Raw genomic sequence first — 12,133 nt, forward strand, 5'->3', positions numbered from 1 at the left:
AAAGCTGAGAGTGGTATTATTACAGTTGGGGAAAACATCATGTATGAGGACATATTTGATCAGATGTGCCCTGGTTTTCCACTTTGGTAAAAAAAAAAAAAAAAAAAAAGAAAAATTAGAGGAATACAGTAACTTCACTACAAAAAAAAAAAAAAAAGAGACAGGTATAGTTTTTATAATCCATCCTCATCACCACAGCCATATTAATGGTATGGAACTGTCAGCCATAGCTTAGTCCTTAATTTTTCACTCCTGGAAATCACAGGATTTGTTAAACAAATTACGGAGCCTGAGTGTTTAACAAAAAAACCCCGTTTCTAACCAGACGCAGCTGCTACAGAACTGCACGGACCAGTCGTAAGTGCCCCTTTCAGACACTTCCTTCTCTGTTCACAGAGGTATCTGCGAAAAGGAAAAACCAATACAGAAGAACACTTAGACAGGAACATTCCTATCTTTTAGAAGAGGGCTCTGGTTGTTAACTCTAACAGACAGATGAGGTTGGGTATTCAACTGCATTAGGTCCTTTAGGGAGAAGCCTAATGTAAAATAGCAAACAATATGGCTTGAAATGTACAGCAAAGCAAGCATTCAAGAGAGCTTAGCTTGCCAGTCATGCTTAAGTAACTCGAACAATGGTAAACAAGACAAAATTTTGCCAATCCAGACTGGATTTTTTTTCCTTTGTCTGTTGAATCATAAACCATCTGACAACTCAGACTGGTACCCAGTAACCCTATTCAGTCTGGTCTTAATCAGACTTCAGGATTCACCATCGGGAATTGCAAGATCCTTTGGGCTTAGAAGAAACTTGGGCATGCACACATTCCCAATTGCAGACTGGACTAACTCTGAAAAAACCATTTTTTTAAGAAAATCCCCCCAAAACCCACAGGGCTTCCTGAATTTCCTAAATGCTAAGATTTTTTTATTCAAGAAGTCTCAAAAATACAATTTAGCCAGCACAATAGCTTTATTTTGCAATTTGAATTATTATACACAAGTCTGTAAAAGCCCACAGGAGGAACAGCATGGAAACTTACCACTTTTTGGCATTTTCTTAAATTAGAGCCAAAGTGCAAGGTCTCCAATTAACCCCCAAGGTAAGAGAACAAGACTTTGCTGTTAACAAAAGTCACGTTAACACTTGAAATATCCAATTAGTTATTTAAAAGGCCACATCTTCAAATGCAATTAGAAATCATTTAATAAAGTTTTTGTTTCTTTTGGTATGATAAATTGCCACATATCCTACAGCTAACAGGTAACAGAACATCATGTTTTCCCGAAACATGTAAAAAAGCAAACAACACTGTCTCTACATTACTCCATACACCTTAAAATTCCACTCGAATACCTGGGAACAATTGATTTCTGGCATTCATTTTTATTTCCTTCAGACATGCTGTTGCTCTTCTTCAAAAAGAAAAAAAAAAATAAGAAAAAAGAAGAAAGCCCAAACCAAACTTTTCATACATAGTATCTTGAGGCACAGGTTCCCCCAGCTGAAAGGACTTTTTACACAGGGTGTATCATATGTTACAACATTGTTGCTACTTGACATCTATGGCACATTGCTTTTTTGGGGTGGAAAAAAAAAAAGTCTCCTCTGTGTTCAGCTGCTACAATATGGCACAAAGTTATAAGTTAACACCATGACTAAATATTGTGATGCTTTTTTGCTGGCTATTTTGGGGTGCACATAAATAAAAGGCACACTTTTCCTCTCTCCTCTCAAATCATTTATGTACTGTACAAGCCTAACTTCCCAGCACTGCTCCATGCCTGCTGGCCCAGTGCAAAAAAAGATTTAAGTCAACATCCAATGCTAGTAGCAGCTCCATATGCTTAACCAATGGCTTTAGTTTAGCATGCTACTTCCGCTGTGGTGACCATTGATGAGAGGCCAACAGTTTTCCTGAAAAAAATTACAAAGCCTAAAAAAAAAATTAAGTTATTTATATTCACTTACATGTATATTTTCCAAATGTGTTCACAATGTTCAGAAAGTGCACATTTTGAAGTCTTGTTTCAGTATGACAAACGTCCATGACCTATATATTATAGCAGCGCCATGTGCAACAGTATCATTAAAGAACTGGCAATGTTTCCATTACTGACCCTGTTTTGCGGGAGTATAATCCAACTACACGAATTTGCTCTTAGCTAGAACTTAGTGACCATAGTGTCTTCAGCATGGTACTTTTAAATATTTGCATTTAATTCTGTACAGCAGTCAGAATCTGAAAAAACAGGTTAGTGGTTTCACTTTTTGGCGCTTGTTTTTACGTAACAAGGATTATCAAGAATGAAAGTGAGCTTACAGCACATGAAGAGCCCTCAATAATAAAAGCTCCACAAACTATTACCACACTGTTAAAAACTTAACAAAACCCAATAAGATTTAGTTAATGATTTGTGGATCCTTACAAAATGACTTTTCGTGATTTAACAGATAACATCGACGAAATTATCACATATAAAAACAGCTTAGGTCTTAACATCAATGGTCTGACAAACGTATTTAAACAAGAATATTCAGAGTTAAGACTAGTGCTAAATTTAGCTCCTAAATTTAGCTAAATTTAGATTTGAGAGTTTAGATACTCTCAACTTGATATGCCTTTAAAAAAAAAGTCCAACTTTCAGAAGAGTCTGAAAAAACAGCGGTTTCAAGTGAGTCTGGAGCAATTAGGTATTGTGGCTGGAGTTACCATAAATATGTACTACAGGCTGACTTGACAAAGTTGTGTTAAAAGAAGAGTTGAACCACTGCTTCTGAAGGTTCCTGCTTTGGTTATCCTTAAAAAAAAAAAAAAAAAATAATTTGGACTGTTATAATAACAGTGCAAGTTCATTATAAAGCCACATGCCTCTTTGTAGATGTTCTCTTATCGACTGGTTTTTATTATGCCCACTGCCCGCAATGGACATTCTGCTTGGAAAATCCACTTTCTGCTGTAAAAGGTTTCGCTGAACCAAATGAAGAAATAATTCTGATACCAGACTCAAATTGCAACGCACTATTTCATTTAGTTCTTCTTAAGAATATTTAAAAGCCTTCTCCACCTACAGTCTTTTTGAAATACAAGGCACAAATACGGGGTGGACATTCCAGCAAAAAGTGATTGTCTGAAATTAACAGTCCACAGCAGTCTTCTAGTCCAGCACAATGAAACATTTTTGCTGTCCAATTCTATGCCACGTCTTCTAGATAATCTGCAACATCACTTAACTGAGAAATGGTAACGTCTTGTGTGATGCCTTCAAGCTAGAAAACAAATGAAATTACAAACTCAGAAATCATAGAAACGGTACATATTTCTTGTAGTCCTTCATATCACATCCCAACCTTTTGGCCTCAAGCTCTTCCAGTAAGATTTCAACTCCTTTAGGAGGTTCTCAGACAGATCTTGAGATATAGGGATAAGACATTCCTATCTTGGATACGAAACCAAGCTCAAATACATTTTACATGCCTAGAAACAGACAGTGAATTGTGCTACTGAACAATTGTTGTGGGGTTTTTGTTTTGTTTTTAAATCAGTATAGTATCTAACTTGGCAGGAATACTAGGTGTAAAAATATGGAACATAATAAATAATACAACTTTAACATGTATCCTAGGAACCTATGATAATGGCACATTCCTTCACAGAAGGTTAAAAAAAGTCAAGACAAGCTCAGAAGAATGTCAAGAAGCACACTTTTAAAAGAATCGTACTTTATCACTGGCATTCGACTCTTCTGTTTCCACAGAAATTTCATCTATTTCTTCACCAATACTGATATCACTTTTTTCTGAGCGATGACTAGTACTAAAGAGAAAGAAAACCATAAATGTAGAAATAAGACTTTCTTTTCCAACATTCAAGTATTACATTCACTTCCACTTTATACCTGATATTTGATTTGGATTTCACTTCCTAGAAGTTACATAAAAACCCATAACAACTAAAGGCTTTCGAGCTAGATGAAGCCATGATAAATTCTGATAAGGCCTCAATCCTGCAGTCTACAACACCAATACCTTCACATCATAAGGATGCAGCTGTTAAATATTTTATTACTGACTACTCATGATGCTTTACTTTTTTAGTTGAATATATCAGCATACACCTTATTCATTGTCTAATAGCATTAAAGTGTTAACACATTGCTAAGTGCATGGTTCAGAAAAAAAAAACCAACCAAAAACCACTACAAACGAACAACTCTTCCACAAAAAACAACAACTTAACACCTTAAAGTCAACACTAGGTTTTTAAGGAACTCATTATTCCCTACACAAAAAGGATCTGTGTTTTGGGGTTGTTTTGTTTTGTTTTTTGTTTTTTTTTTTTTTTTTTTTTAATTTGTAACTATATATATTAAAATAACAAAGCGAAGCTTAAAGGAGTTCAGAGATACTGACAGACTCCAGCAATAGCGACTAGCTGAAATATTATGTAATAATTCCAATATGCCAGTAGATATGCTTATAATGCATGAAATACTATGCTACTGCAATATCGCTTTTCTCTTACCTGTTGAAGTCATCAGCATACTCATCATCATCTCCATTTCCTAAATAATTTTTAAAAGGTATTAATCAAACAAGTTTTCTCTTTGGGAGACGCAAAAAAATAATGTATTCTTGCACCAAAATACATGGTTTGATGGCCAACAAAAGTGGGAGTAGATTAAATTACTTGTGCAGATTTAGGAAGAGAAGCTGAGTTTATGTTTGCCATTAATTAATCGCAATCTCATTTACACAAACTGTTTTGAAATTAAACACACATTTTCAGGATGTTGACTACATTGCTGAGGACAAAATTTAAATACTTGGCAGCTCTATTTTGAGAGAGAGTTGATACTTCTTATACGACATCATCTCCATATTGCTCCTAAGCTTACAAGGCAACTTTCAAATGTCTGGAAGGCAAGTAAATATGCCACTGAAAACCAGTAAGACTTGTCTAGCTATCTTTTTCCCGGAAATACAAACGCCTTCTTTTCTTAGAAATCTAGACAACAGAATTTGTCACTTGATATTAGCAAACATATGCATGGACTGAATCAATTTTTTGCCGCATCTGTAAAATACTAATTCACCTATAAGACACCGGTTTTCACTTTTCTGTATTCCTTTAGATCCGATCTTCCTCTTAACTCCAGTAAGTTTCACAATGGTGTTAAAGAGTGACAGAAGTAAAAGCTGAATATTTTACTTCAATATGTGTATTTCAGTTTCTCAGATTCCTCTAAGAAGCTGGGCCAGAACTTACAGTTAAAAATATCAGAGCTTACTCATGTTTAGCAGTTACTTGCCTAATTCTAGTGATCCTAGTTTTGCATTGACTAACCGCAGGTCTTTCAAAACTGAGTTTCTATTCAAATCTGTAACAAAACAAAAAGCATTTATATCAGAAATTTAATTTGTGACTCTTTAATAAGATCCCACTTAAACATGCCCATCGAACATTTATAAAGTGTTCTTTTTAATAACCTTATTACCATACTATACTATAAAATTATATGTTATGTCCAATTTTCAGGTATGAACTCAGCATTTAAAAACATGAGTAGCAAACAGGGACAATCTTCCAGTATTCAGGATCAGGTTTCACAATATAAAAGCAAATATCCCTAAAGAACTTGTGCAAATAACGCAAGATAACAATAAAAAAGAATAAGTTAATTTCAGTTAAAAACCGAGCAGTAGAATTTTATACTCCTGAAAACTGCTTTATATACACAAAAAAAGGAGTGTAAGTAAGTATTTCATGCTCCAAAACATAAGATGCCCCAATGGTAGCATAATATATCAAAACTAGTGTGTGAGCACTCAGTGAAAAAAGCATTACTATGTAGTACACTACAACCAGAAGGGGGCCGCATACAGGCTACTTAACCACATTTGCATCTGAATGTGTAGATCATTCATTACATTAAGGGAAATACCTCCTAAATTCATCAAAACACAAAAACATGTGAAAACTTACTATCAGACTCCTTTAGCGAAGGTGCACCAGTCAGGGAGCTTAACCCACTTTTTAGAGGTGGTGCATCAGAAAGGGAAGCTAGACCTCCTGCTTTATTAGCTTCAGTTTTCCTAAAACAAACCAAATAAATAAGTACTTCAGAGAGCTATAAAATGTGCCTAGTGACTTTCTTTTCTACTATTTACTAAATTGTGGTAAAACTAGAACAGTAATATTTACAGCAACAAGAGCAAGGGAAAAGGACTATTCATACTGCAACCTTAAAGACAGTAGGCAGTTTACTGGCACAAGAGTCAAGCAAGACATTCAGTAAGAAAGTCACTTTCTCACCTATGCAAAGACTTCTGCCTGCCTTCTTTCACAGACAGAGCTCCTGCACCTTCATCAGCATCACTATTTTTATCAAGGGGCCTTTCATTATCCCCACGTGTAAATGCAGCCAAAAGAAGAAAGATTCGGATATAAATCAATATTTAAATTAGTTTGGTTTATACCTGAAAGATATTATGTCTGATGAAACTATTAATCCTAAGAGCAGTCAGTTCACAGAATGAAAACCTCTCAGAGCAAGATAGATCTCCTCATCATGTGTTAAAGTTCACTTGGCTACTACCTATTCCATTCATATATTTAAAGTGTTGAGTTCAAATACTACTTGCAAGTAAAGGTTGAAGAAACACTATTAAAAAGAGATCAAGATTTTCACATTTACTATTACCAGAACTATTTGTTACTGTGGTTCCATTCCTATTAGTAATGGACAACATTTGAATCATTAGTTGTATCTATACCACCAAAATATCACGCATACATCACAAACACTTCAAGATTTTGAACAACGGGTCAGAGACCTAGGGGCAATGAGAGCTGTGATCATCTCTTACTCTGTCCTTAGTAACTGCTTGCTCCCTTCCTCTCTAATGCACCCTTCTTACAGGAATGGGTGTAGCTCCCCTAAGGGATTTACCTTTTTGCAAACCAAGCGATGCTGGCGCCTCTCCTACTTACTCATCCCCTGGGACTCAGGCACACCAGCACAACATACCACAAAAGGCTTTCACCTGAAGAATATGTTCTTTTTTCTCCTCTAGAGGAGCTGGCAGGAGGATAGAAGTGAAAGACTCAGCTTGGTTACAATTAGTTGCTAGCTCATTTATTATTAACATATTCAGCAAACTTTATTATGGAACTTTACTACAATATCTACATCACAACAACATTATGAGGTACAAATTACTACTTGGTGGATTGTGACTTTACCACAGACACACATAATTTGGAAATATTTTTTTCTGTAGGGAGTTTCACTACTAGGAAAAAAATCCTTGTTTTACTGAATAATTAAGTCTTTTTCATGGATGGCCTTTTTAAAGAAATCCAGTTTACCCAATTTTAAAGTGAATTTCCCTTCTTGTCATATGAAAATGCTCAAAGAACAAGAAATTAGTAAATGTTATTATTATCCAGAAGTTCTTCCAGCCTTTTCTACTTTTCCCAGCTTATCATTTAAACCTATTTTATGGCAACACAGCCACTCGCTATGATGGTTAGACTTTGGTTAAAGGCTAGTGAAATGAGCTCTTGAGTAAGAATTAAATGCACTCAGATGCAGTTTTAATCTTGGTATTTCCAATAAGAAAAAGAGAAAAGAAATACCATAGTAGGGTTATTCGTAACACAATATTTTCGGGAGAAAAATCACTGCTTGAGGAAAAAAATTCTGCTCTTTATATTCATCTGACTAAAGCTGTATTATAAATAATCCTTCTCAGTGTCCATCAATTTGCTAGAAAGACACCTAGTTTACCTGGCATGATTGCTTTGTGCTGTACCAGAATGACCCCATTCCAAGAGTAAGCATCTACTGCAGCGATAATACAAAAGAGTTTATACTGTTCTACCCACTATCAACGTAGTTGGGGGAAAAAGCCAACATGAGGGGAGCTACTGTCAAATTGACTTGCAAACACTTCTGCAACCTCTTCTGGTAACCTCTACTAAGCTAGAGCAATTCTCCGATTACTTGAGCACAGCAAAAGAACACCATGAAATGATCTTGCAGCATTTCTCAATAGAGATATTTAAACTAAGTTTTAAAATAATGTGACATGATAACACAAAGATGGGTTTTTCAGTTTTATAACAAAGCTGTTGTATAGTTCCGTCACTAGTTCTTGTTTCAAATGGTATTTTTCAGTCATCAGACTCCATAGATGAACAATAAAAAATGCCTTTCAGAAGTGTCTGCAAAATTGACATATGCAGAAATAAACACACTTCACTGAAAACAGAACTGCACACAAGAGGTGCTACAATGTGAAGAGGAAACCCTCAGCTGTGAGAAAACTTTCCTTATTATCACAGTTTATGGAGCCAGTTTACACATCCACCAGATTTTTTTGTACTCCTTACAAAGCCATACAGATATCTAAAGCACTACCCCTGTCATTGTCCACTTCCTTTACTACTGATCACACTGCAGCTCTGCTGCAAGAAGAGACACTGACATCTGTGCCTCATACATGTTCATTTCCCCAAAGAAATAGGCTGGGGACATTATATAGTCTAACTGATGCACCTTAAAGTGACACAGGTTTTTCCACTCATGGTACATATCCAGACATCCTAGATGACACTGTGCATTTCAAAGAACAGAATCATAGAAATGCACATTTTGGAAACAAAGTGTTCTGGAACAGGCCTAAACACTCACATTTACAGACTGAATAATCAAACATCAGCTAGCTCTCAAAGGCCTGCAAGCCTACGGAGGACAAAAGAGACCTGTATTAAGTAGAACATCAATGTTACTTACCAGCCATAAGTTCTTTCTGGTTTGGGTATAGGATCATCAAAAAAAGAATCTCCCTCTACATCATCTTCATCCACACCTGGATCACTTTTTTCTTTGGTATTTAAGTCTTTGTTTTCTAGTTGAGGATCTAGTTTTATTTCATTAGGCAGAAAATGAATGCTTTGTTTGCTTGCTTCCCCTGATGAGACACTTGTATCACTTTGAGTGGTTTCAGCTGCCTTGAAAGATAAAGAAAAAAGCCCTCACTGAAAGGAATAACTAATTTCTCTTGAAGAAAACCCATATAAACTGGATTTGTGTCTTATAATACTGTAAGTGGTAATATAAACACACAACATACAATATGCACCTACCATCACTTTTTAAAAAGTTAGCTCAAATTTATTAGTACTTCTCAGGAATTTATTAGTATCATCAAAAATCACACAAGAGAAAAAAGTTGTTTTATCATTTCAGAAAGGAAGCATTCTTAACTGTTGCTGCCATTAAAAAAATTTTGTTCCATCCATTGCATTGCTTTGCTATCTAGATCACCTCTATTATAAAAGCAACCAATTTTAAAAGATGTTGGTCATCAAATAAAGAAATCTACACACAGACTGATTTTTACCTCCTAGCTTTGAATATAGGGGGGGGTTGTTTGTTTTACAGCCTGAAAAGTTACATGATGCTTTCTTAGTATTATTTTGCAACTTGCCTATAAACAAATGTTAGCTACAGCCATCATCTTCAAAAGAAATCAGTTTAAACCCATGCAAATTGCTCTAACTTCCATATTAAATGGTAATCTCTGCAATATAATATTAGGTTTTAAAGCAGCAAGCATAAGACAACTGCAGTTAACGACACACTCTCCCTCCAAATAGCAAAAACAAAAATGACACAAACAAGATACTTTAAAAGTACATAACTTTCAGTCTTTGTATCATGCTTATGGCTCAGTCCTACAGATACTCAAGCTCTTAAGGACTATTCTATATACTAACTTTAAGACCAAGTAATAGCATCACAGAATAGTTTGGGTTGAAAGGGACCTTTAAAGGTCATCTAGTCCAACCCCCTGCAATGAGCAGGGACATCTTCAACTAGATCACGTTGCTCAGAGCCCTGTCCAGCCTGACCTGGAATGCTCCCAGGGACAGGGCATCTCTGGGCAACCTGCTCCAGTGTTTCACCACTCTCATAGTGAAGAATATCCTTATATCTAATCTAAATCTACCCTCTTTCAGTTTATAGCCATTACCCCTTGTCCTATCACTATGCTCCCTTGTAAAAAGTCCCTCTTCAGCTTTCTTGTAGGACCCCTCCAGGTACTGGAAGGCTGCAATAAGGTCTCCCCGGAGCCTTCTCTTCTCCAGGCTGAACAACCCCACCTCTCTCAGCCTTTCTCCCTAGGAGAGGTGCTCCAGCCCTCTGATCATTTGTGTGGCCCTCCTCTGGACTCACTCCAACAGGTCCATGTCCTTCTTATGTTGGGGGCTCCAGAGCTGAATGCCGTACTCCAGGTGGGACCTCACGAGAGCAGAGTACAGGGGGAGAATCACCTCCCTCGACCTGCTGGCCACGCTGCTTTTGATGCAGCCCAGGATGCGGTTGGCTTTCTGGGCTGCGAGTGCACATTGTCAGCTCATGTCCAGCTTTTCACCCACCAGCACCCCCAAGCCCTTCTCTGCAGGGCTGCTCTCAATCCCTTCATCCCCCAGCCTGTGTTGATACTGGGGATTGCCCCGACCCAGGTGCAGAACCCTGCACTTGGCCTTGCTGAACCTCATGAGGTTCACATGGGCCCACTTCTCAAGCTTCTCCAGGTCCCTCTGGATGGCATCCTGGCCCTCAGGCGTGTCACCTGCACCACTCAGCTTGGTGTCACCTGCAAACTTCCCGAGGGTGCACTTGATCCCGCTATGTCACTGATGAAGGTACTAAACAGTACCGGTCCCAATATGGACCCCTGAAGGACACCACTTGTCACCAGTCTCCATCTGGACATTGAGCTGTTGACCACTACCCTCTGGACGTGACCATCCAATCAATTCCTCATCCACTGAACAGTCCATCCATCAAATACATATGTCTGCAATTTAGAGAAAAGGATGTTGTGCAGGACCACGTTGAAGGCCTTACAGAAGTCCAGATAGATAACATCCATAGCTCTTCCCTTGTCCACTGATGTAGTCACTCCATCATAGAAGGCCACTAGGTTGGTCAGGCAGGACTTGCCCTTGGTGAAGCCATGCTGGCTGTCTCGAATCACCTCCCTGTCCTCCATGTGCCTTAGTATAGATTCTATTAGGATCTGTTCCATGCTCTTCCCAGGCACAGAGGTGAGGCTGACAGGTCAGTAGTTCCCACAGTCCTCCTTTTTACCCTTTTTAAAAATGGGTGCAATGTTTCCCTTTTTCCAGTCCCCAGGGACTTTACCAGACTGCCATGATTTTTCAAGTATCATGGCGAGTGGCTTGGTAACTATATCAGCCAATTCCCTCAGGACTCTGGGATGCATCTCATTGGGACCCATAGACTTATGCATGTTCAGGTTCCTCAGATGGTCACAAACCTGATCTTCTCTTACAGTGGGAGGGACTTTGCTCCCCCAGTCCCCATCTTGCAGTCCATCCACTTGAGAGGTGTGGGAAGAGACGCTGCCAGTGAGGACTGAGGCAAAAAAGTTGTTGAGTACCTCAGCCTTCTCCTTATCCATCATTACCAGCTTCCTAGTCTTGCTCATCAGAGGGGGTATGCTTTCTTCAACCTTTCTTTTCTGGCTGACATACCTGTAGAAGCCCTTCTTATTATTCTTTGCATCCCTTGTCAAGTTCAGCTCCAGCTGTGCCTTGGCCTTCCTGAACCCATCCCTACACAACTGGGCAGCAGCCCTATACTCTTCCCAGGATACCTGTCCCTGCTTCCACTGCCTGTGCATTTCCTTCCTGCCCTTTAGTTTGACCAGCAGGTCTTGACTCAGCCATGCCAGTCAAACAGCTCAAGTCATATCTTTGCAAGACTTCACGGCCCAAAGAACAATATTCAAATTTACCTAGATAATCAAGCTGTTGTGAAAAAACGGATTTTTATTTTTAAGCAATAGCATTTTGCTACCTAGCAAGCAGTACTCCAATTTTCCTAGACTTCCTTCCCCTAGACTTAATAAAATTAAGCCAGTGAAAATGGGTACAAGTTACTCCCAGTGAGATTCTGATTGGACACAAGAGGTAAATTTTTCACAATGAGAACAGTCAATCATTGGAATAATCTCCCCAGGGAAGTGTTTGACTCCGCTATGCTGAACATGTTTAAGACTCAGCTGGACATGGTGCTGGGCCATATCATC

At 38.1% G+C, this 12,133-nt stretch overlaps 1 protein-coding gene across 3 annotated transcripts in view; it reads right to left on the reverse strand.

Moving 5' to 3' along the window:
- Nucleotides 1-206: 206 nt before the first annotated feature.
- Nucleotides 207-12,133, reverse strand: part of CEP43 (centrosomal protein 43) — a 30,827-nt gene continuing 18,900 nt past the window's right edge. The window contains exons 6-12 of one of the 3 annotated variants that reach the window (XM_087775449.1): nucleotides 8,803-9,020; nucleotides 6,318-6,398; nucleotides 5,988-6,097; nucleotides 5,314-5,382; nucleotides 4,527-4,566; nucleotides 3,725-3,818; nucleotides 207-3,271 (exon numbers count right to left, since the gene is read on the reverse strand). In XM_087775449.1, coding sequence (XP_087631575.1) covers nucleotides 3,197-3,271; nucleotides 3,725-3,818; nucleotides 4,527-4,566; nucleotides 5,314-5,382; nucleotides 5,988-6,097; nucleotides 6,318-6,398; nucleotides 8,803-9,020 — 687 coding nt within the window. In that variant the 3' untranslated portion in view covers nucleotides 207-3,196. The remainder of the gene's footprint in view (nucleotides 3,272-3,724; nucleotides 3,819-4,526; nucleotides 4,567-5,313; nucleotides 5,383-5,987; nucleotides 6,098-6,317; nucleotides 6,399-8,802; nucleotides 9,021-12,133) is intronic. The other 2 variants (XM_087775448.1, XM_009471073.2) reach the window with 2 other exon arrangements.

This window comes from Nipponia nippon, unplaced genomic scaffold, assembly GCF_047370975.1.
Source record: "Nipponia nippon isolate SJK-2023a ecotype South Korea unplaced genomic scaffold, ASM4737097v1 scaffold_4, whole genome shotgun sequence".
In the NCBI taxonomy this organism is placed as follows: Eukaryota; Metazoa; Chordata; class Aves; order Pelecaniformes; family Threskiornithidae; genus Nipponia; species Nipponia nippon.